The sequence below is a fragment of the Lindgomyces ingoldianus genome (genome assembly GCF_010093535.1).
Source record: "Lindgomyces ingoldianus strain ATCC 200398 unplaced genomic scaffold BDR25scaffold_11, whole genome shotgun sequence".
In the NCBI taxonomy this organism is placed as follows: domain Eukaryota; kingdom Fungi; phylum Ascomycota; class Dothideomycetes; order Pleosporales; family Lindgomycetaceae; genus Lindgomyces; species Lindgomyces ingoldianus.
The window spans coordinates 1,002,340-1,027,968 of record NW_022985172.1 but is presented as its reverse complement, the minus strand read 5'-3'; the positions used below and the strand labels follow the sequence as shown (position 1 = coordinate 1,027,968).

General features: G+C 28.7%; 1 protein-coding gene across 1 annotated transcript; it reads right to left on the bottom strand.

Annotated features, from left to right (window-relative positions):
• Positions 1–23,930: 23,930 nt before the first annotated feature.
• Positions 23,931–24,356, bottom strand: BDR25DRAFT_196280 (uncharacterized protein; the record flags this gene model as incomplete). The annotated part of the gene is made up of 1 exon (XM_033684341.1): positions 23,931–24,356. A coding segment is annotated over one exon (426 nt), but the record flags the coding sequence as incomplete, so codon positions are not given.
• Between the last annotated feature and the right edge of the window lie 1,273 nt (positions 24,357–25,629).

Genomic DNA, 25,629 nt, shown 5'->3' with positions numbered 1-25,629 from the left:
TATTCTTCTCTTTCTAGGTTAGGAATACCTAGTCTAGACTTTGTGCAGGTTTCCTTTGCCTTTTACTTCTTTTAGTATCTATATCTTCCCTTTACACTAGTGCAGTATTGCTATTCTAAGGGGCTTAGTCTATAGTAGGCTTTAGTTCTGCCTTTATAACATTTTTATAAAGCTGTTCTCTCTTTCTCTTCTTTAAAGAATCCTTTTATATAGGGATTAGTTTATCTAGGTTATCTGTTACAGGTAGGTTATCTTTCTCCTTTTCTTTATAGTATAGTTTAACCTGCGTACATTAGAGCTTTAGTAGGCTATTTTTTTTTTTAATAATAATGTCTCTTTTTTTAATGCTCTTAATCTTATATAGGCTAGTCTAGCCTTCTTTCTCTCTCTATGCTATAATCTTTAAGCTAAAGGGGAGGTTAAAAACTTTATGTGTTATAAAGCTATTATAAGTGTTAATTACATAATTAATGTTTACTTTTATATAGTTTTTTTAAAGTATTTTTATTACCTTTTATACAGCGCTTGCTTGTGTAATAATATCTAGTAATAGTAGAGAGTTTAGGTTAATTTTTAGGTATGCCCTAAAGACTAGCAGCGTGGGTACTAGACTGTGTGGGCTAGCTGTGTTGTTTAGAGCTTTAACTGCTATCTATAGAATAGCCTTATTATCTGTACAGTTACCTAGCTTAGTCTTTAGAATGTTAAACACTTGTTAGAAAGGTGTGTGCACACGCTTAACCTTTTTAACTGCCTAATGTGCTTCTATAGGCATCTGCCTACATGTAGCTCCTATAATTTTTGCATAAGCTTAAAAATTCTCTAAAGTAAAGTTTATACTAGAGTTATACATAATGTAGTCTAGAGGTTCTTAATAGGTGTTAATCTAGCATTTGCATAGTGCATCCTAGGTATCTTGTGCAGACATAGATTTTAGAAATGTAGCAGCTTAAAATAATGTGTCTACATTAATAACATGTAAAACATTCTTATTATTAATTTATATAACATTAATAATAACTTTATAGTTAAAGTAGGTGTTATTTTTAATTATAAACTTAAATCTTTATAAGGCCTAGTTATATAATTAGTAGAGGTAGCAGAACTTCTTAATCTCTTCTAGCACTGCGGCATTAATGTTGTAGCTAGCGCTAGTTAGCATCTTCTAGAGTCTCTCTATGCAGGGGTGTCTAAATTAGTAGTAGAGGTAGTAGAGTTTTAATTTAGTAAAGAAAGACATAGATTCTTTTTTACTAACATTAAAAAAAAAGTGTCTTTATTTTTATATAATAAGTATAGTAGTTTTGTCTTTATATATAATAATATTTAAAATGTTGTTAAAGTATGCTCTAAGTTAGTTAGCATCTACTAGTAATAGCAGAAATAGTGTTAGAGTTTTTAAAATATAGTATATAACTAAACTAATTAGGTTCTAGATTTGTACAGTACTAATTAATCTCTTTAGTGTCTAGCTTTTAAAGCTAATATCTGTTTAGCTAGGTATCTAATTAATTTCTATATATAGGTTCTCTTATATGTACGCCTTAAGTTAGGACTTGCTAATAGTAGAGATCTTTACTGCGCTTATGTTTTATAGTTTGCCTTAGTATATTATATAGTATTAGTTATTAAGGATAAACTGCTTAGCATATTCTTTAGGTTTAATACTGTAGATATTCTCTCTTGTTGCATAGTGTAGATAAGCAGTAGAGGTAAAGTAGTTAATAGCTTTTTTAGCATCTTTACTCTCTTATTTTATTTTTTCTGTATTATGTAAATTATTTTTTTTCTTAAAGTAACCTTTAAAGTCTTAGATGTATAAGGTAATAGCTTTATATAATAAAGTCTTATTATAAAAATCTTTATATAAGGTAATGTACTAGTTCTTTACTTATGTATAGTTATTATAAGAGTAGTTTAATAACTAACATTCTTTCTTGTAGTAGACAAAGCACTTCTTTATCTGCGTGCAGTTGTCTCTAGATTGTAGCCTAAACCTAGATAGAGATCTTCTACGTTGTCCTTTTCTGCGCAGAGGGAGGCTTCCTTCTTATTATGCAAAGTTATATTAGCAGTCTATGTAGTATACATTAGGCAGTTCCTAGAGGTATTAGTTTACCTTTTAGTCTATAGTAACTTAGAGTAATGCTTATAAGTTGCTAAATAAGGCTTTGCATAAGAGCTTAATAGTAAACATAGCATGTTCTAGTTCTAGTTGTCCTTAACAGGCTTACATAATAGCAGTGTGCAGTAGAACATTCTTTTAAAATTTTGTTCCTAGTGCTTTTTATATAAGCATAAGCTTATTAATTATTATTTTAAAAACTTTATATAAACTCTTATTAAAGTTCTTTTATTAGTATTATGTAAAAGTTATTATTATCTAGTCTGTCTAGTACTAGCTATAGTTTACATTAGTGTTAAAGTAACTGCTTAAAGTGTTGTATAAATGCTTCTAGTTATGTCTAGAGCCTATGTTGTGTATATAGTATATATTTGCCTAACCTTCTAAAATATCTAGAAAGATGTTTGTGTACTAAGTTTTCTAGATATTTAGCTGTTAACATAAATTAATAAAAATCTTTATTTTATTTATAAAAATGTTATATAGTTAACCTATATAGTTATTATTTTTTTTATACTTTTTAGAATTATATAATCTTATCTGCTAGAAGTTTTTCTTTAGTAGTTTCCCTCTAAAGTAGAAGTTTATACAAGTTGTAATGTAGTATAGATTGTGCAGGTGGTATTAGTAGTGCATACACTACTGCAGGCGGTAGTGTGTACAATTAAGGGTGTGGAGCAGGCGTTGGGTAGAGTGGCATGTATTGTTTGTATAGTGATTAGTGTAGTGCTAGCTAAGGTGTAGGAGCAGGTAATGCTAGTATGTTTAGTGTTAATAGCAGCATTATGTTTAGTCTGCTTCTATGCAGAGCCTTATATAGTAATAAAGGTTATGTATAAAGCCTTTCTAGTGCAATTGCCTTCTCTTATGCTATATTATACAGCTTCTAGGCTTAGGTACCTTTAGTGCCTAGCTATAGTGTAATTCTCTTATCCTCTAGCACTTATATAAGCTCCCTTTTAAACGCGCAGCTAAGTGCTAAGAAGTCTTATAGTGTCTATTTTTTAAAATTCTTTATGTACGCACTTAGAAAGGTAGCGCCCTTCTAAGTTATTATATGTAGATTAGTAATTATGTAACTTATGTATAATTAAGTTTATAGGCTTATTAGAGCCTTTAACATGTTAATCTTATTATTCTAGTACTCTAGGCTAGTCTTATTCTATAGTGTTACCTCTAATATCTTTATGTCCTTTGCAAGTTGTTTATATAATAGGAATTATATTTTATTTTTTTTATTATTACATAGAGTTGTTAGTTGCTAATAGAATTTTATTATAATAGTATAGTTAATTACTTTTCTAGTAGATTGCGCAGGTACTGCTGTTATCTAGCTGCTAGGTTGTGCAGCTTTAATAGCTTTAGTGTGCGCCTTACACTATCTCCTCCTTACTTTGTATAGTAGCAGAGCTTGCTGTACAATGCAAAAGATTAATGTGCTATTGTCTAGCTACTAGGTTATATAGCTTTAGTAGCTTTAGTGTGCGTCTTACACTATCTTCTCTTTACTTTGTACAGTAGCAGAGCTTACTATATAATGCAAAGGATTAATCTGCTATTCTAAAGAATAAGTAACTAAACAAAGTACCTTATAAAGCGTAAGTACTCTACTATTACTTTTCCTAAGAGATAGGTAATAAAACAAAGTACCTTATAAAGTGTAAGTACTTTATTATTACTCTTACTAATTTATAGTTAATTAAATTAACTACTAATTAGTGTTAAATAGGCTCTAATAGCTAGCTGCTTATAGTATAAGCACTTAAGTAGTAAAAGTAAGAGTAGTGTATAGTGTGCACAGTGTATAAAGTAAGTAAGGTAAGGGTAACATGTTTCTAGTTCTATTGCTCTTGTCTTTTCTCTATATAGAGGAAAAGGGGGATATTTAGATGTTTGCGCACAGAGGTTCGCGCACAAGCATCATGTGACATAGGTACGTGATCCTGCTCGTGCGCGATCGCTTGTATCTAGGCCGCGACGCTGCTGCTGCGTACGGACATTTTTTAAATTATTAAAGTTTTTTTAACTTTAATTTACTTTTTTTTATATAATTTATATTATATAGTAGCCTTCTTAGCTACTTAAAGCTTAGTAATTTTTTATTATACTAATACTAGCTTATATATAATTATTACTACTTTTTTAAAACTTTTTTAAATACTTTAACTGTTAAATAGGCTCTAACAGCTAGCTGCTTATAGTATAAGCACTTAAGTAGCAAGAGTAAGAGTGGTGTACAGTGTGCACAGTGTATAAAGTAGGTAAGGTAAGAGCAACATGTTTTTAGTTCTATTACTCTTATTTTTCCTTTATATAAAGGAAAAAGAGGATATCTAAATGTTTATACACAAAGGTTTACATATAAGCATTATGTAACATAGATATGTAATCTTACTTGTGCGCAATTGCTTATATCTAGGCTGCAACACTGCTGCTGTGTACAAACACTAGTAACTTTTCTTTTTATCTAAAAAGTTACCTTTTGTACACATTACCTTCTTTTTATTTATGTAGGTCTATCTAATTATGTTCTACCTTTACTCTACTTTATTTGTTAGGACTTGCCTCTAGTAATGCTATGTGTTAAGATAGGCTAGTTATACTATATAAATAGCTTTTCTTTTCTTTATTCTTTACTTTTTAAGCTTTACTATATAATCCTCTAGCTCTTTTCTTTTTTTATATAGTGCTAGCAGTAACAGATCCTTATAATAAAAAAATAAGCATGTATAATATAAAAAAATAAAATAAAAGAAAATAAGCTTTATATAAAAGTGTTATTAGTCTAGTTAGTCTAAGGCATCTTTACGCATAGAATCTAGCTAGTCTACAGATGCTTCTATCTAAATAAAGAGGTAGTTAGTTAAGACTAATAATTAAAAAGCTTAATTTAGTATTTTTTTATATATATATTTACTAAGTTGTTTTTACTATTAATTTACTTTATCTTAGTAATTTTCTTTTTTTTATATAATTTATAGAGTAACATAATGTTAATTATAAGTTACTTTTTACTAGTAGTGCCTTGCTTAATAAAGTAATTATATAAAAACCTTAAATTTATACAAATTACTACTAAAATTAGTAGTAGTTTAAGTATTTATATAATTTACTATAAAGTTATACTAAAAGTAATTACATTATTAAACTTTCTAACTATTCTATATAGTTTACTAGTAAGAACACTTCTAGTTACTCTTTTACACTTAGTAAAATTTTAGTGTATAATATTACCTAGTATTTTAAAGTAGTTACTTTACTTTATATAGTTTTTATTACTTAATATAATTAAAAATCTTAGCTATAAGCTAAAGTTTTTATTATTAGTAAATAATTTATTTATAAAGATAAACAGCTTTACACTATTAAGCTATAATAGTAAAAAAGTAAGACTACACTTACTATTATCTATCTACTATTAAATTTATATGTTAAGTGTGTTAATATTATTATACAAAGAGTTTATAGTTTGTGTAGTAATAAAAAGGTTAAATACTACCTCTAGTTAACATATAAATATAATGTATACCTCTCTTACATATTACTTAATATATTATTATGCAGCATTTTTATTCTTTAGGTTAATTATATAAAAGTAGCTTACTTATCTCTTTTAAGTAAAAACTACTATATTATGTGTAAGTTTAATTCTTTTACTATTAAACTTAATAGGCTGCTTTTTTACTAAAATAGTTTTACTTTTTATATAAAACTTTACTTTTTATAGTTTTTTTTTCTTTTTATGTAAAATTTTTTATTATAATGCTTAAAGTGTTATTTATTTATAAGCTAGTAATACTAAAGATGTGCTTTTCTTTATTAGTAATTAAAAAGTAGGGGTTGTATAAAAAGATATGCATGCATAGCTTTTTTTATAGTAGTTATAGTATGTTTTAAACTAATACAGTCCTAATTTAGCAGCTCTATATAAAAGTTGTATAACCTAGAGTATTATATTTAGTAGAAAGCTCTAGCGCATTTTTTTTAGTAGCTTTATGTACAGCGTGCGCATAAGCTTATTTATTAATTAGATGTATACTTATATAATATTACATAGTTTAAAATGCATTTTGTATATAGCTTTTAAGCTTACTTTTATAGCTAAAAGTAGTCTTTAGCTTATTCTCTAAATAGTTAGTAACTAAGTAAAGATTTTTTTTTTGTCTAAGTAGCTAGTAAACACTAGGCAGGATTTCTTATATAGTTAGGTTGTTTTACCTTTTACTTTTTATATAAAGTAAAAGTTAAAAATCTAACTTTTATGCCTTATTAAGTTATACACTATAACTTTAAAAGTGCTATTAGTAATTAAAGTGTTTATCTTTATGTAGTCTAATTTTTTAAATAGTTTTTTAGGTGTAGTAATTACACTATCTATATAAAGCTTAATAAATAAAGCCTAATTATCTTTTTTTTTCTAGGTTAGAAATACTTAGTCTAGACTTTATGTAGGTTTTCTTTACCTTTTACTTCTTCTAGTATTTATATCTTCTTTTTACACTAGTGCAGCATTACTATTCTAAGAGGCTTAGTCTATAGTAGGCTTTAGTTCTGCCTTTATAACATTCTTATAAGGCTGTTTTTTTTTCTTTTTTTTCTAAAAAATTTTTTATATAGGGATTAGTTTATCTAGGTTATCTATTATAGGTAAGTTATTTTTTTATAGTATAGTTTAACCTATATACATTAAAGCTTTAGTAGGCTATTTTTTTTAATAATAATATCTCTTTCTTTAATGCTTTTAATCTTATATAGGCTAGTCTAGCCTTTCTTCTTTTTTTATGCTATAATCTTTAAGCTAAGAGGGAAGTTAAGAACTTTATATATTATAAAGCTATTATAAGTGTTAATTATATAATTAATATTTACTTTTATATAGTCTTTTTAAAGTATCTTTATTACCTTTTATACAGCGCTTACTTATATAATAATGTTTAGTAATAGTAGAGAGTCTAGGTTAATTCTTAGGTATGCTTTAAAGACTAGCAGTGTGGGTACTAGACTATGCAGGCTAGCTATGTTGTTTAGAGCCTTAACTGCTATTTATAGGATAGCCTTATTATTTACATAGTTACCTAGCTTAGTCTTTAGAATATTAAACACTTATTAGAGAGGTGTGTGCGCACGCTTAACTTTTCTAACTACCTTATATGCTTCTATAGGCATCTGCCTACCTATAGCTCTTATAATCTTTGTATAAGCTTAAAAATCCTTTAAAGTAAAGTTTATACTAAAGTTATACATAATATAGTTTAGAGGTTTTTAATAGGTGTTAATCTAGCATTTACACAGTGCATTCTAGGTATCTTGTGTAGACATAAATTTTAGGAATGTAGCAGCCTAAAATAATGTGTTTACATTAATAATATATAAGACATCTTTATTATTAATTTATATAACATTAATAATAACTTTATAGTTAAAGTAAGTGTTATTTTTAATTATAAACTTAAATCTTTATAAAGCCTAGTTATATAATTAGTAGAGGTAGCAAAACTTCTTAATCTCTTCTAGCACTACAGCATTAATGTTATAGCTAGCGCTAGTTAGCATCTTCTAGAGTCTCTCTATGTAAGGGTGTCTAAATTAGTAGTAGAGGTAGTAAAGTTCTAATTTAGTAAAAAAAGACATAAATTTTTCTTTACTAATATTAAAAAAAAGTGTTTTTATTTTTATATAATAAAAATAGTAGTTTTATCTTTATGTATAATAATATTTAAAATGTTATTAAAGTATGCTCTAAGTTAGTTAGCATCTACTAGTAATAGTAAGAATAGTGTTAAAGTTTCTAAAATATAGTATATAACTAGACTAATTAGGTTCTAGATTTATATAGTACTAATTAATTTTTTTAGTGTCTAGCTTTTAAAGCTAATATCTATTTAGCTAAGTGTTTAATTAATTTTTATATATAAGTTCTCTTATATATACACCTTAAGTTAAGACTTGCTAACAGTAGAGATCTTTACTGCGCTTATGTCTTATAGTTTACCTTAGTATACTATATAGTATTAGTTATTAAGAATAAACTACTTAGCATACTCCTTAGTATACTATATAGTATTAGTTGTTAAGGATAAACTGCTTAGCATACTTCTTAGGTTTAATGCTGTAGATGTCCTCTCCTGTTGCATAGTGTAGATAAGTAGTAGAAGTAAAGTAGTTAACAGCTTTTTTAGTATCTTTACTCTGTTATTTTATTTTTTTTATATTATGTAAATTATTTTGTTCTTTAAAGTAACCTTTAAAGTCTTAGATATATAAAGTAATAGCTTTATATAATAAGGTTTTATTATAAAAAATTTTATATAAAGCAACATACTAGTTCTTTACTTGTGTATAGTTATTATAAGAGTAGTTTAATAACTAACATTTTTTTATAGCAGATAAAGCACTTCTTTATCTATGTATAGTTATCTCTAGATTATAGCCTAAACTTAAATAAAAATCTTCTATATTATTTTTTTCTACATAAAGGGAAGCTTTCTTTTTATTATGTAGACTTTTATTATGCAGAGTTGTATTAGCAGTCTATGTAGTATACATTAGGCAGTTTCTAGAGGTATTAGTTTACTCTTTAGTCTATAGTAACTTAGAGTAATGCCTATAAGTTACTAAATAAAGCTTTACATAAGAGCTTAATAGTAAACATTACATGTTCTAGTTCTAGTTATTCTTAACAGGCTTATATAACAGTAGTGTGTAGTAAAACATCCTCTTAAAATTCTATTTTTAGTGCTTTTTATATAAGTGTAAGCTTATTAATTATTATTTTAAGAACTTTATATAAACTTTTATTAAAGTTTTTTTATTACTATTATATAAAAGTTATTATTATCTAGTCTATCTAGTACTAGCTATAGTTTACATTAGTGTAAAAGTAACTACTTAAGGTGTTATATAAATGCTTCTAGTTATATCTAGAGCCTATGTTGTGCATAGTATATATTTACCTAACCTTCTAGGATATCTAGAAAGATGTCTGTGTACTAAGTTTCCTAAATATCTAGCTATTAATATAAATTAATAAAAATCTTTATTTTATTTATAAAGATGTTATATAGTTAACTTATATAGTTATTTTTTTTATACTTTTTAAAATTATATAATCTTATTTACTAGAAGTTTTTTTTTAGTAGTTTTTTTCTAGAGTAGAAGTTTATACAAGTTATAATGTAGTATAGATTATACAGGTGGTATTAGTAGTGCATACACTACTGCAGGCGGTAGTGTGTACAATTAAGGGTGTAGAGCAGGCGTTAGGTAGGGTAGCATGTATTGTTTATACAGTAATTAGTGTAGTGCTAGCTAAAGTGTAGAAGTAGGTAATGCTAGTATATTTAGTGTTAATAGTAGCATTATGTTTAGTCTACTTTTATATAAAGCCTTATATAGTAATAAAGGTTATATATAAAGCTTTTCTAGTGTAATTACTTTTTCTTATGCTATATTATACAGCTTCTAGGCTTAGATACCTTTAGTGCCTAGCTATAGTGTAATTTTCTTGTTTTGTAGCACTTATATAAGCTTTTTTTTAAATGTGTAGCTAAGTGCTAAGAAGTCTTATAGTGTCTATTTTTTTTAAAATCCTTTATATATAAACTTAAAAAAGTAGCGCTCTTTTAAGTTATTATATATAAATTAGTAATTATATAACTTATATATAATTAAGTCTATAGGCTTATTAGAGCTTTTAACATGTTAATTTTATTATTTTAGTACTCTAGGCTAGTCTTATTCTATAGTATTGCCTTTAATATCCCTATGTCTTTTATAAGTTATTTATATAATAGAAATTATTTTTTATTTTTTTTATTATTACATAGAGTTATTAGTTACTAGTAAAATTTTATTATAATAGTATAGTTAATTACTTTTCTAGTAAATTACACAGGTACTGCTGTTATCTAGCTGCTAGGTTGTGCAGCTTTAATAGCTTTAGTGTATGCCTTACACTATCTTCTTTTTACTTTATATAGTAGCAAAGCTTACTATATAATGTAAAAGATTAATCTAGTATTTTAAAAAATAAGTAACTAAATAAAGTACTTTATAAAGTATAAGTGCTTTATTATTACTTTTTTTAAAAGATAAGTAATAAAATAAAGTGCCTTATAAGGCATAAAGTTAATTACTTATGTAGTAGATTACATAAGTACTGCTGTTATTGTCTAGCTGCTAAGTTGTACAGCTTTAATAGTTTTAGTGTGCGTCTTACACTATCTTCTTTTTACTTTATACAGTAGCAGAGCTTGCTGTATAATGTAAAAGATTAATCTACTATTCTAAAAGATAAGTAACTAAACAAAGTACTTTATAAAGTATAAGTGCTCTATTATTACTCTTTCTAGAAGATAGGTAATAAAATAAAGTACTTTATAAAGTATAAGTACTTTATTATTACTTTTACTAATTTATTGTTAATTAAATTAACTACTAATTAGTGTTAAATAGGCTCTAATAGCTAGCTACTTATAGTATAAGCACTTAAGTAGCAAGAGTAAGAGTAGTGTACAGTGTGCACAGCATATAAGGTAAGTAAGGTAAGGGTAATATATTTCTAGTTCTATTACTCTTGTCTTTCCTCTATATAGAGGAAAAAGGAGATATCTAGATGTTCACGCACAGAGGTTCGCGCACAAGCATTATGTGACATAGATACGTGATCCTGCTTGTGCGCGATCGCTCGTATCCAGGCCGCGACGCTGCTGCTGCGTACAGACATTAACTATAAAAGTTAGTAAACTATTTATAACGTACCTAACAGGTTAGCCGGCTACACAGGTTGGCTAGCCACTTTTGCTAAGCCTCTACCACACTCTACCTATCTACATAATGCTTTAATAATAACACTAGATTAAATCTTCTAAAGAACATTAAATACAGCTTACTTTTTAGGCTTTTAAATAAGACTTAAAACTTTTTTTATAACATGCTATAGCTATTTATAATGTCTCTTACACAACACTAAGCAATTAACGCGCTAGACAGCCTTTAGAAGTAGAATGCTAGCTTAAATTAAGAAATCTAACTAAGCTTAAAAAAAAGTAGTTATTAAGTACATACTTAAGCTTATTAGACATAAATTTCTTTTTAAGCTTATAGCTATAGCTAATATAGCTAATTCCTTACGCGTAGAGCGTAATCTAGGCTAGGTTAGCTTAAACTAGCCTAGTATGTAGGTTAAGCACTGCCCTAAGTTTATAATAAAGTTTAATTATAAGTATAATTATAAAAGAGTGCTTTATAAAAATCTAGAAGGTATCTAAAGCTAGTTTTACCTAGTAGCTAATATAAAAGCTAAGTATAGTATTTAAAATAAAAACACATATAACTTTAATAAGTTAAGCTTTATAATAAGCTAAATATTAACTAAAGCAGTTATTATAGCTTTAAAAAAATAAAAATAGCTAAAAGTAATATAGTAAAGTAATAAAAAGTAAATAATAGTTATTTAAAGCATTAATATAATAAAGTAAGCTATTTTACTTTTTATTATCTTTAAAAGCTGCTATTACTTTTTTGCCTAGTATAAAAAAAACTGCCTTAAAACTAGGTTATTATAGTCTTTAAAAATAGCTAGATAATAAATAAGCTTAAGCTATAGTAGTTAAAGCACTTTAATAAGTGTATAAAAAAAAGTTATAAGCACTTACTAGTTTTTTATTATTAATAGCTATAAAAGCTATAACTTACTTAAATTTTAGTAGTACTATAAAAAGAATAAAATTATTACTATTTATATGCCTTTACACTTATTACACTTTTTATAGCCTTTTAATATAAGTTGTTTTACTTTTTTTTAAAAAGTGTATAAGTGCTAAGCTAAAGATCTTATGTATAACTAAATTACTTATATTATAAAACTTAAGTTTCTACTATGCTTTATACACACTTATAATGCAGTAATTACTTCTAGTAATATCTAAGAAGGGTTTTAAAGTGCTAGTTTAGTTCTATTTAACTTAAAATAAGTTAAAATAGCTCTTAATATTTAGTTATATACTCTATTACTACTACTACTTATTAATAATAAGCCTTAGTAGTTGTAAACTCTAAGTAATACTTTTAAATTTAAGTTATAATTAATGCTTATAAAGGTAAAAATTTAGAGGTATGTAGATAGCTTACTAATATCTATAGTAAAGGCCTTTAAAAAAGTCTTAAAGGGGGCAGCAATTATTACACATAAGCTAGTGTTAGTATAAAAGAAGATTATAAAGCTTTAAGCAGCAAATAAGGCTGCTACACAACATAAATTACATAAAAAAAAGTAAATTTAAGTAAAAAAAAACGTTAATAGTTAAGAATAAAGCTTATCTAACTACTTTAAATGAGTTTAGAGCGTGTAGCAATAAAAAAAAGCTAAAGACGCAGGTGCACGCTAAAAGAGGTAAGCTAAGTTAAAAGTAATATAGGCAGTGTAATTAGACTAGGCATAACTTATGTATATGTAAAAAAGTAGTAGAAGTAAACTCTAAATAATATCTTATGTTGTATTACTTTATACAGGGCTAAAGTAGGCTGTTTTGCGCTAGAATAGGGTGGTTTTAGTAGGGGCTTAGCAAAAGTGCCCGGCTAACCTATGTGGCCGGCCAACCTGTTAGGTACGTTATACTTTTAAATTTTTATTTTTATAAGTATTAATTATAACTTAAGTTTTAAAGTATTACTTAAAGTTTATAACTACTAAAGCTTATTATATATAAGTAGTAATAGTAATAAAGCGTGTAACTTTATATTAAGGCTTATTATAACTTATTATAAGTTAAAAAAAACTAATCTAGCGCTTTAAAACCTTTTTTAAATATTACTAAAAGTAATTATAGCATTATAAGCTACTTTAAAGTATAGTAAAAACTTTATTTTTATAATATAAGTAATTTAGTTATATATAAAGTTTTTAGCTTAACGTACCTAACGGGTTGGCCGGCTACACAGGTTGGCCAGCCACTTTTGCTAAGCCCCCACTAAACTCTACCTATCTATATAATGCCTTAACAACAACACTAGATTAAATCTTCTAAAGAATGTTAGATACAGCTTACTTTTTAGGCTTTTAAATAAAACTTAAAACTCTTCTTATAACACACTGCAGCTATCTATAATGTCTCTTACACAACACTAAGCAATTAACGCGCTAGACAGCCTTTATAAGCAGAATGCTAGCCTAAATTAAGAAATCTAACTAAGCTTAAAAAAAAAGTTGTTGTTAAGTATATACTTAAGCTTATAACACGCAGATTTCTTTTTAGGCTTACAGCTGTAGCTAATATAGCTAATTCCTTGCCTGCAGAGCGTAATCTAGGCTAGGTTAGCTTAAACTAGACTAGTATATAGGTTAAGCACTGCTCTAAGTTTATAATAAAGTTTAATTATAAGTATAATTATAAAAGAGCGCTTTATAAGAATCTAGAGGTTATCTAGGGCTAGTTTTGCCTAGTAGCTAACATAAAAGCTAAGTACAGTATCTAGAATAAAGACAGGTATAACTTTAATAAGTTAAGCTTTATAATAAGCTAGATATTAACTAGAGCAGTTGTTACAGCTTTAGAGAGACAAGGACAGCTAAAGGCAATATAGTAAAGTAATAAAAAGTAAATAACAGTTATCTAAGGCATTAACATAATAAAGTAGGCTATAAGATTATAAAGCTTTAAGCAGCAAATAAGGCTACTACATAATATAGATTACATAAAAGAAAGCAGATTTAGGCAGAAAAGACCTTAATAGTTAAGAATAAAGCTTGTTTAACTACTTTAAAGAAGTTTAGAGCGCGTAGTAATAGAAAGAAGCTAAAGACGCAAGTGCGCGCTAAAGAAAGTAAGCTAAGTTAAAGGCAATGCAGGCAGTGCAATTAAACTAGGCATAACTTGCGTATATGTAAGCAAGTAGCAGAAGTAGACTCTAAATAATATCTTATATTGTATTACTTTATACAGGGCTAAAGTAGGCTGTTTTGCGAGAGAATAGGGTGGTTTTAGTGGGGGCTTGGCAAAAGTGGCCGGCCAACCCGTTAGGTACGTTCTAAATAGTAATAATTTTATTATCTTTATAGTATTACTAAAAATAAAGTAAGTTATAGCTTTTATAGCTGTTAATAACTAGTAGATAGTAGCTACTAATAGTACACTTTTTTATATACACATTAAAGTGCTTTAACTAGTCTAGACTAAGCTAATTAGTAGTCTAGCTATGCTTAAAAATTATAATAACTTAATTTTAAAGTAAAAAATTTTTATACTAGTTTAAAAAGTAGTTACTACTTTAAAAAATAATAAAAAGTAAAATAGCTTACCTTTTAAGCATTAATGCTTTAAATAGCTGTTATTTACTCTTAGTTACCTAGCTAAACTACTTATAGCTGTTTTTATCTCTCTAAACTTATAATAACTACTTTAGTAGATATCTAGCTTATTATAAACTCTATTTTATTAAAGTTATATATGTTATTATTTTAGATACTATACTTAGCTTTAATATTTTTTATAAAGTTAAACTAGCTTTAAATTACTATAAAATTTTCATAAAAAGCTTTTTTATAGTTATAGTTATACTTAAACTTTACTTTAAGCTTTAAGTAATACTTAATAAATATATTAAGCTAGTTTATGCTAATATAGCTTATATTACACTTAGTGTGTAAAGAATTAGCTATATTAGCTATAGCTACTAGCTAGAGAAGAAATCCTTACGCATCTAGCTTAAGTATATGCTAAATAATTACTTACTTTTTATTATTATCTAGCTTTTATAAGTTAGCTATATAATTAGCTAAAAAAAGTTATCTAGTGTCTTAGTTACTTATTATTTTTTAAAAAAACTTTATAAATAGCTATAGTGTGTTACTTAAAAAGTGTTATATTTTATTTAAAAGCTTAAAGTATAAGCTGCATTTAACATTTTTTAAACACATTTAAGTAGTATTATTAGAAATATATTAGTGTAAGAAAAGTAGTGTAGTAAGGTCTTAGTAAAAGTAAGCAACTTAGGTGTGTAAGCAACTCGCCTGTAAAGTATGTTATCTAAAATGTATCTAGGTTATAATTATTTACATCTAGAAATTTTCTTTAGATTTCTATTACTCTACCTCTATTTTCTATACTTTAAAGATAGAATAATTGCTAACAAAATGTTCTAGTTTACTATAATTATAATAGTTACTAGAAGTTGCTTATTTATTAGAGGCACGTGTCTAGCTAAGTTGTCTCTAGGTAACTAGAGTAGACTAGAGTACTAACATAGGTGTAGGTTAAAGTGCACAAGAATAGTATACTATCTTAGATGTATTACTAGAAACCTTCTAAGACTAATTTATAATAGGTTTAATATTAGAATATTACGTGTAGTTAATAGTTTACTTTAAAATAGTAAAGATGTTTCTTTTTTTCATGTTATAAGCTATTAGGTAGGCTACTATAGTATTAAAAAAGCTTTTTTAAGTGTGTTTAAAACCTAAGTTTAGTTCTTTTAGGCTAGGCAGTATTTTTTTATAAGTAGAAGAACTATTCTACTTTTAATATAGAGTTTTTAATAGCAGCTCTAATAAAGTAAGCTTTAAAAGTAAAAAAAATGTTTCTTTTTACTTATTTTTAAAGTTTAAAACACTTGTTACACCTTTATTTTTTATTACTAGTAATAAAGTAAGTTTATAAAAGCTTAATTATTTCTTTTACATTCTTAAACTAAAAGTTGTTTAATTTAGCTAGGTATCTAGGCTTTAGGTATTCCTTTGCAATACTAGTAGTGTGTCTTAATACTAACGCTATGTGTGCGCGCTTACTCTAATAGTAATCTAAATTAATATTAAGTCTATTTATAATAAAAGCTTACTATTATTTAAATATAAGTTTTTTACTCTCTGTAAAGTTTTTAATCTTAGGTGTGTGTTTAGTAAAGTAGCTTTAAAAGAGCTTAAGAGTGTCTAAAAAGTCTCTTACTATTAGTGTAGCAAAGGTAATTTAAGGTATTATTAAGAGTAATTTAGTAATTAGTAAGAGTTAATTAAAACTAATAGTTTTTAATCTAGTTAGCTGCTTAATTAATGCTTTTAGTTAAGTAATTTAGTTTTTAAAAGCTATACTACTGTAGTTTAACTCTAAATCTAGTAGGGTTGTAGGTTTAAGTCTTATAAAAAAAGTTTAGCTATTAAAGTTAGTAGTTATTTAGCTTTAGTAGTAGGCATCTTGCTCTAGCTACAGCTAGAGCGTGTTGTAAACTTTATACTAAAGTCTAATAGTAGTTAAGAGTTAAGCATTAGTAGTTTTCTTTAATCTTAACAAGTTATTAGTAGTCTCTAGGTTTCTACCTTAGCGCACTCTTTATAACTTTTCTAAAGGCAGTTCTAATTACAAGGGATAGAAAGTTCTAAACTTAATGTAACAGTGCTGCTTGTTAAGCTCTACTGCTAGTTACATAATCTTACTAAGGGCTAAGCGAGCGCGCTAGCGCCTTAGCGCCGTGCAAGCTTTTTTCTTGCGAAAACTCTTTGCCTTCTTCACTCTCTATTCTAGTTTAGCTAAAATAGAGCTAACTAACTCTACCTTACTTCTCTAGCTTTATATAGTAGTAGAGACAGTGTTTATTATCACACTTAAAGGCTTTAGTTAACAAAAGGTCTCTAAGATTCTATCTATAATAACTAAATAATTTAATATAATAGTGTGTAAAGATTATAAATTAAACTAAATTAAACACTTCTTAAAGTTAGACATAGTTAAATAAATAATTAATACAATATTATTAATAAGGCTATTACTAGTAAAAGCAAGTTTTCTTATATAATGTAACAGTGCAGGCAAGACAATAGATCTAAATGCAGTAGGAATCTACTTAGAAGCATATAAAAGTGTGTAGGGACTTAATAACCTAGGAATTCTATTAACACCTTTTGTAACGGCGCAGGCAAGACAATGGGTCCGAATGCGGTGGGAATCCACTCAGAGGCATATGGGAGTGCGTGGGGACTCTGAACCTGGGAATGCTATTAACACCTATAGGCCTTGTACAAAGGATATTAGAAAACTACTAAGCTAGCTACAGGGCAAGGTGCGACTAAATACATAAGGGAATAAGGGTACAGTAGAGGGCAGGGTAGAGTTAGGGCTAGGTTAAGGTTAGAGCTAATATAAGAGCCTTCTAGAGGTTCTAAGCAACCTAATAATTTATAAGAATTAAGTTAAAGTTAAAGCTAATATAAAAACTCTTTAAATAAGTTCTAGGCAACTTAAGATAAAATAAAAATTATTACACTACCCTCCCCCCCCCTCTGTAGACTAATAGTCTCTATTAGTAGTAATTATAGTATAAAGTATTACTATTATGTCCTCTGCTTTCTTAAACTAAAACTAGTCTAATTTAGCTAGGTGTTCTTACTAAGTATTTCTTTACACTGCTAGCAGTGTTCTATAAACTAAACACTATGTATACAGTTATTAATTATTAAGGTAGAAAGTGTAGTTTATTAATTAAAGCTAATTTAGATAAAATAATAAAGTTTTTCTTATTAGTCCTTCTTTCTAGATTATATGCTGTAAGGTAGGCTACTATAGCTTTAAAAAAGTTTACCTAGGTATGTTTAAAACTATAATTTAGTACTTATAAGCTAAAAGAAAGCTTCTTTTATAAGTAAAAAAACTAATCTAACTAGAATACTTTTTCTTTAATAGCTACACTAATAAAGCGCGCTTTAAATGTAGAAAACGCCTTCTCTTTATCTATTTTAAGAGTCTAGAACAATTACTGTGCCTTAGTCTTCTTCTAACTAGTAATAAAATAAGCTTATAAGAGCTTTATTATATTCTTTATACTCTTAAACTAAAACTAGTCTAATTTAGCTAAGTATCCTAGCTCTAGATAATCCTTCGCAATACTAGCTATGTGTCCCTATATTAATGCTATGTGTGCACGCTTACTCTAATAGTAATCTAAATTAATGTTAAGTCTATCTATAATAAAAGCTTACTATTATTTAAACATAAGTTCTTTGCTAACGTACTTCACAGGCAAGTTGCTTACACACCTGAGTTGCTTACTTTTGCGAAGACCCTACTCTAACAAACTCTATTATAGCCTATAACAACCTGCTCTAGCAATATATAGTATAGTACAGCCTAGAATATTATTTAGATACTACTTCTACTTCTAGCGTATATATTTATATGTTATACCTAGTCTAATTACACTATCTATAGCGCCTTTAGAATAGCTTACCTACTTTAGCTTACACCTGCTTCTTTACCTTCTTTTTATTACTATGTGCTTTAAACTCTTTTAAAGCTATTAAGCATAGGCTTTTTTAAATTATTAAAGTCTTTTCTGCTTTAATTTACTTTTTTTTATATAATTTATATTATATAGTAGCTTAATTAGCTGCTTAAAGCTTAGTAATTTTTTATTACACTAACACTAGCTTTTACATAATTATTACTGCTTTTTTTAAAACTTTTTTAAACACCTTAACTATAAAAGTTAGTAAACTATTTATATACTTTTAAATTTTTATTTTTATAAGCATTAATTATAACTTAAGTTTTAAAGTATTACTTAGAGTTTACAACTACTAGGGCTTATTATATATAAGTAGTAGTAGTAATAGAGTGCGCAACTTTATATTAAGGCTTATTATAACTTATTATAGGTTAAAAGAAACTAATCTAGCGCTTTAAAACCTTTTTTAGATATTACTAAAAGTAATTATAGTATTATAAGCTACTTTAAAGCATAGTAGAAACTTTATTTTTATAATATAAGTAATTTAGTTATGTATAAGGTTTTTAGCTTAGCACTTATACACCTTTTTTAAAAAAAGTAAAACAACCTATATTAAGTAGCTATAAAAGGTGTAATAAGTAAAAAAGTATATAAATAGTAATAATTTTATTATCTTTATAGTATTACTAAAAATAAAATAAGTTAAAGCTTTTATAGCTATTAATAACTAGTAGATAGTAGCTACTAATAGTACACTTTTTTATATGCATGTTAAAGTGCTTTAACTAGTCTAAACTAAGCTAATTAGTAGTCTAGCTGCGCTTAAAAATTATAATAACCTAATTTTAAAGTAAAATTTCTTTTTTATACTAGTTTAAAAAGTAGTTACTACTTTAGAAAATAACAAAAAGTAAAATAGCCTACCTTTTAGCATTAATGCCTTAGATAGCTGTTGTCTACTTCTAGTTACCTAGCTAGACTGCTTTTAGCTGTTCTTATCTCTTTAAACTTATAATAACTGCTTTAGTAGATATTAAGCCTATTATAAACCTTATTTTATTAAAGTTATACATGTTATTATTCTAAATGCTATACTTAGCTTTAATATTCTTTATAAAGTTAAACTAGTTTTAAATTACTATAAAATTTTTATAAAAAGCTTTTTTATAGTTATACTTATACTTAAACTTTACTTTAAGCTTTAAGTAACACTTAATAAATATATTAAGCTAGTTTATGCTAACATAGCCTATATTATACTTAGTGTGTAAAGAATTAGCTATATTAGCTATAGCTGCTAGCTAGAGAGGAAATCCTTATGCATTTAGCTTAAGTATATGCTAAGTAATTACCTACTTTTTATTATTATCTAGCTTTTATAAGTTAGCTATATAATTAGCTTAAAAAAGTTATCTAGTGTGTTAGTTACTTATTATTTTTTAAAAAACTTTATAAATAGCTGCAGCATATTGCTTAAAAAGTGTTATGTTTTATTTAAAAGCTTAAAGCATAAGCTACATCTAATGTTTCTTTAACATATCTAAGTAGTGTTATTAGAAATACATTAGTGTAAAAAAAGTAGTGTAGTAAAGTCTTAGCAAAAGTAAGCAACTTAAGTGTGTAAGTAACTTGCCTGTGAAGTACGTTATTAATAAAAATTCTAATCTTAGGTATGTGTTTAGTAAAGTAGATTTACTTGGTCTAAAAAGTACCTAAAAGGTCTCTTACACTTAAGGTAGTAAGAGTAGTATAAAGTGTTGTTAAGAGTATTTTAGTAGTTAGTAAGAGTTAACTAGTAGTTTTTAGCTAGATTAGTTACTTAAGCTGTGCTTATAATTAAGTAATTTAATTATTAATAAATATACTACTAAAGGTTAACTTTAAATTAGGTAGAAGCATAGCTTTAGGTGCTGTAGGAGTAGGTTTAGCTATTAACATAGATTGTTAATTAACTCTAGAGGGCTTACTTTAGCTAGAGCGTATTTTAATTCTAGAATTAAAAGGTAGTTAGTTAGACATTAGCAGTTACCTTTGATTTTAATAAGTTATTAGTAGTCTTTAGGTTTTTACCTTAGCGCACTTTTTATAACTTTTCTAAAAGTAATCTTAATTATAGAGGATAGAAAGTTTTAAACCTAAAAGCTTTAGTTAACTAAAGGTTAATAAGATCTAGTCTATAAACTAAATAGTTTAATATAATAGTGTGTAAGTATGTTAGATATGCGCACCTACTGTTAAGACAGGAGGAACGTTTGACGAAAGCTGCTACATAGTACGAGCAATAAGCTCGAACAGTATGTTGCTGCAAATTGCTGCATGTTGCAAGCTGGTCGCGCATAGGGCAAGTGCGCGAGGGACTCAGATCAGCAAAACAAAAAGCCAAGCAACACGGGTAGAGCAGAAAAAGGATTGATAAATTAATACAATTAATCATCATCCCATACATCACATCCAAACCCATCATTCATCTTAGGAAGCCTAGAAACAGTGCTTTAATCTGACAAAGTATTATAACTTAAACTAAATTAAACACGTCTTAGAGCTTAGACATAGTTAAATAAATAATTAGTGTAATATTATAATAAGGCTGTTACTAGTAAAAGTAAGTTTTTTAATATAATGTAACAGCGCAGGCAAGACAATAGGTTTAAATACAGTAGAAATCCACTTAGAGGAATATAGAAGTGCGTGGGGACTCTAAACCTAGGAATGCTATTAACACCTATAGGCCTTGTATAAAAGGATATTAGAAAACTACTAAGCTAGCTACAGGGCAAGGTGCAACTAAATACATAAGGGAATAGGGGTACAGTAGGAGGCAGGGCAGAGTTGGGGCCAGGTTGAGGTCGGGGCTGATACGGGGGCCTTCTAGAGGTTCCGGGCGACCTGATGATTCATAAGAATCGAGTCAGGGTCGGAGCTGATACAGGGACCCTTCAGATAGGTTCCGGGCGACCTGAGATGGAACGAGAATCGTTACACCTATAGGCTTTATATAAAAGAATATTAGAAAACTACTAAGCTAGCTAAGAAGAGAGGTGTAACTAAATACTTTAAGGAATAAGAGTAACTGCAGGGGACAGGGTTAAGTTAGGGTTAGGGCTGATACAGGGACCCTTTAGATAGGTTCTAAGCGACCTAAGATGGAACAATTTATAAGAATTGTTACACGTACAAGGCAGCCTTCTAAACAGCTAGACAAGCCTGCTTAGCTGCCAACTCTACTCTCTTCTCCTCTATATAATAGATTTTAGCCTAAGCTTTCTTCTATTAAGCTAGAAAAGCTTACTTATTACTTTTAAAGTAATCTTATTTTATGTTAGAAATAACAAAATAGCATTATAACTCTTTCTAGTTACAACAGACATAAAAGAACGTGGAAGATAAAGAAATAAAACACTATACACTCTTCTTATAATAAGAACTGCATAGGGCTATTATCTTACAACTAAATAAGAATAAATAGACAGCGTAGCAGGCACAGCAGCAACAGATAGGTTAAGGTACTCTAGCTATTAGCAGACAGAGATAGAGAAAGAAAGAAGAAGCGCGTGTATAATAAATCTTAGAAAATAGAGATATTTATGCTCTAAGAAGAGTTGCACAAGCTATAAGCTTTAAGGCGAAGCTTAGAGAGGGAGAAGTAGATGTTACAACTGCTAGTTAGGCTAGAGGAACATGTAGGTCTCTAACTCTATAAGAGAAGAACAGACTAATGCTAGTAAGAGCACAGCCTACAAAGGTTACGTCACATAACGCTCTAAACAAGTATAGTATATAACTAGGCATAAGAAGAGTGGTTGTAAGACTTAGCGAGTGGTTGCAGTGGTTGCAGGCCTGGCTCTGCGACTACACTTAGAATGTTGCGACCGCCGCGACCACTCTTAACTATATAGTCTTAACCTCCCACCTCTAGTAGAAGGTTGTAGTTATTCTTTACTTTAGGACAGAGTCTTAGGTATAGTAATATACTTAATATCCTTTCTAACTAGAAGGGTGTTTGTACTATTATTCTATTTATAATAGTATAAACACAATAGTTATCTTACTCTTACACCTACTCTTATGCCTCACTCTTATTCCTTAATTGTCCTCTTGCTACGCTAGGACTGCCTAAGGACTATACACTCTTAAACGCTGTTGTAAGTCTACGCAACAAGTACTACCTCTATTACTCCTTCTCCACTCTTCTTCCCCTTAACTAAGTTACCGACAGAAGGTATCTAGCAATAGGAAAGTCGAGGTAAGATATTGTAACAATTTGCTACTGTACATGCACATGTACAACGTCATCTACGCAGATTACCTGTAAAAGATATTACTAATAGCACTACTAGGCTAGCTTAACTCTAAGGAAAAGCCTATTAACATTAATAGTTACTTTAAATAGCCTGTATAAAAAATTCTTAACAGCTGTCTCTACTACTACTGCCTGTAGTATAAGGTTTTTCAAGTAGCTTATAACTTTAACTTTATCTAATATAACATCTAAAAGTTTATAGAAGCTTTGCATAAGGTAACAGACTTTTATAGCGCATATCTAAACAAACTAGGCTCTCTAGCGCAGTTAGAAGCCTAGCTGTAAGCGTATAAAGTAGAAGAAGACATAGAGGCAATAAGAAAGAATAACTAGTTAAAAGAACTTGCTAGTAGAGAGGACTATTATAAATGCTAAAAAACGCTCTATACATGTTATTATTATACATAACTACAGACTTAGGGACAAGCCTGCTTTAGAGGGGGGTAATGTGACAGTGCTGCTTGTTAAGCTCTACTGCTAGTTATATAATCTTGCTAAGTGCTAAGCAAGCGCGCTAGCGTCTTAGCGCTGCGTAAGCTTTTCTCTTGCAAAAACCCTTTGCCTTCTTCACTCTCTATTCTAGTTTAGCTAAAATAGAGCTGACCTACTCTACCTCGCTTCCCTAGCTCCACACGATAGTAGAGACAGTGCTTGTCATCACAAGCCTAGAGATTTCCTAGCACATTTAGAGAATAAAACAACCTTATCTTTTAAATATTTTAGCTACTAATTCTAATAGGCTTCTCTATAATCTAAGTCTAGCTGTTCCTCTATCATTTCTTTCTAAGCTCTTCAATCACACAACTTTGCAAATCCCCTAGCAGGGGTCTTTTGCCACTGTCGGCATTTCCATGCTCTTAGAGAAGAAAACATACATTATTACAGAAAGTAATGCGAAAGCAATAGGTTAAAATAAGGGAAATTTCGCTGATAGAGGATTTTGAATGAGAAATTCTGTATGATTAGCATGATATCACCTACAAGGCCAACTTGTTAGGTCTATATAGGGAGGGCAGAACAGGGAGCAGAGGAGAATTCTAAAGTAGTTGACAGCAGTCCACATTAGTCGATATATGGAACAGAGCTCTCACGTGAATGGAGGCGAATCCATTTAGTTAACAAAGACGATAAGATATAAGGAAAAGTATATTCATACAGCCCTTGCCATATGAGCGGCGAGTTGGATCAATCACGAACATTTACCCATCATCCATTTTACTCACATCATTCCTCATCTTCTCAGGGTGGGATACACCCTCTGGGGCAACCCCAGTTAAGTACACTCTGTTCGGTGTATGCAGCACTGCTATTGTTACCGATAGTGACATTGACGCTCAATATCTCCAGTACAGGCCATCTTTCATCTCCGTAAAGCGAATAAATAGTCGCGCCAAATTCAACTTTGTGGCCCAGCGGCAACCCCTCAAACCGCTTCGGTACCTTAGTTTGCACAGCAATGGTCGCTTCATTTCCCAGATTGGAGTACTCCTTTCCGATTAAAAATGTGTCTAGTTCTTCTAGTTCTTCCCTGTAATGAGGCAGAGAGCTCCAGCTGAAAGTAACAGCAATGTCGGTTACGGAGACTGTATAGTTCACAGAGCTGAGATTTACGATAATAGTATCGTCAGGCTTGACACTGGTAGGTACCGAGAGGTCGATGATACGTCCGCTGGCAAAAGCGATAATTGGTGCAAGCATGCGAAGAATTGATAGACGCATAATAGACATTCTAAGGCCTTTGGAATGTATAGGAAGTCGAGCAAACAGATATCCACGCCTAATACTTCATGCGAGACCAGCCGCTGGTGTTCGAGAGTGGGGGAATTTATAGATTACCTCCAACTGCTACAGCCTGGTTTGTGGTAACTAGTGCATGTGTATTCCGATCTGTGAGACCTGGGGGAAGTGCGTGGCATATGACTTGTTCTAACCTGGTGTAGCGGAATGACGCTTCTCCTGCAATACGTCATGGGGCCATGGGTTCCAGAGTGATGTGTGATAAACATGAATGAGACGTGGTCTTTTAAGCCCAACAGAATACTATAGGTAGTATATTAAAGCTTTTACAGCGTTCTTGCGAATAAAATGCAATGGTAGTAACTAAATAGCGTTGTTATAGACATTTGTAGGTGTAGAGTATTAACCTATAAGTTATAAAGTCATGGTAACGTACTTCACAGGCAAGTTGCTTACACACCTAAGTTACTTACTTTTACTAAGACCCTACTAAACTACTCTTTCTACACTAATGCATTCCTAATAACACTACTTAAATATGCTAAAAGAATATTAGATATAGCTTACACTTTAAGCTTTTAAATAAGATGTAACACTTTTAAGTAATATACTATAGCTACATATAAGCTTTTTTAAGAAAGAAAAAATAGCTAATTTTATAGCTAACTTATAAAAGCTAAGTAATAATAAAAAGTAAGTAATTATTAAGCACATACTTAAGCTATACGTGTAAGAATTTTCCTTTTAGCTAGTAGCTACAGCTAATATAGCTAATTCTTTACACGCTAAACATAATCTAGGCTATATTAGCATAAACTAGCCTAGTATGTTTATAAAGTGTTATCTAGAGCTTAAAGTAAAGTTTAAGCATAAGTATAACTATAAAAAAGCTTTTTATAAGAATTCTAAAGTAATTTAAAGCTAGTTTAGCCTTAAAATTGTCTAAAGATATGTTGCGCAGGAAGCGTAGTTGCTTAAGTAAGCTTAGTACTTAGTAATATTAGTCTAGTACTATATGTTAGCTTTTTTTAGAGGGTTCTTAGCAGTAATTACTCTAAGTATAGGCATTTTTAGAGCGCTGTCTATAGAATTTAGAGCAGGGTTGCTGTTTACTATAGTAATAGTAATTACTATAGTAATCTAGTAATTACTATTTACTAAAGATAGTATAAAAGTATAACATAAGTCTTAATTAGCTATTTAAAATTTATAGCACTTTTAACTTTATTTTTATTATTTTACTTAGACTACTATA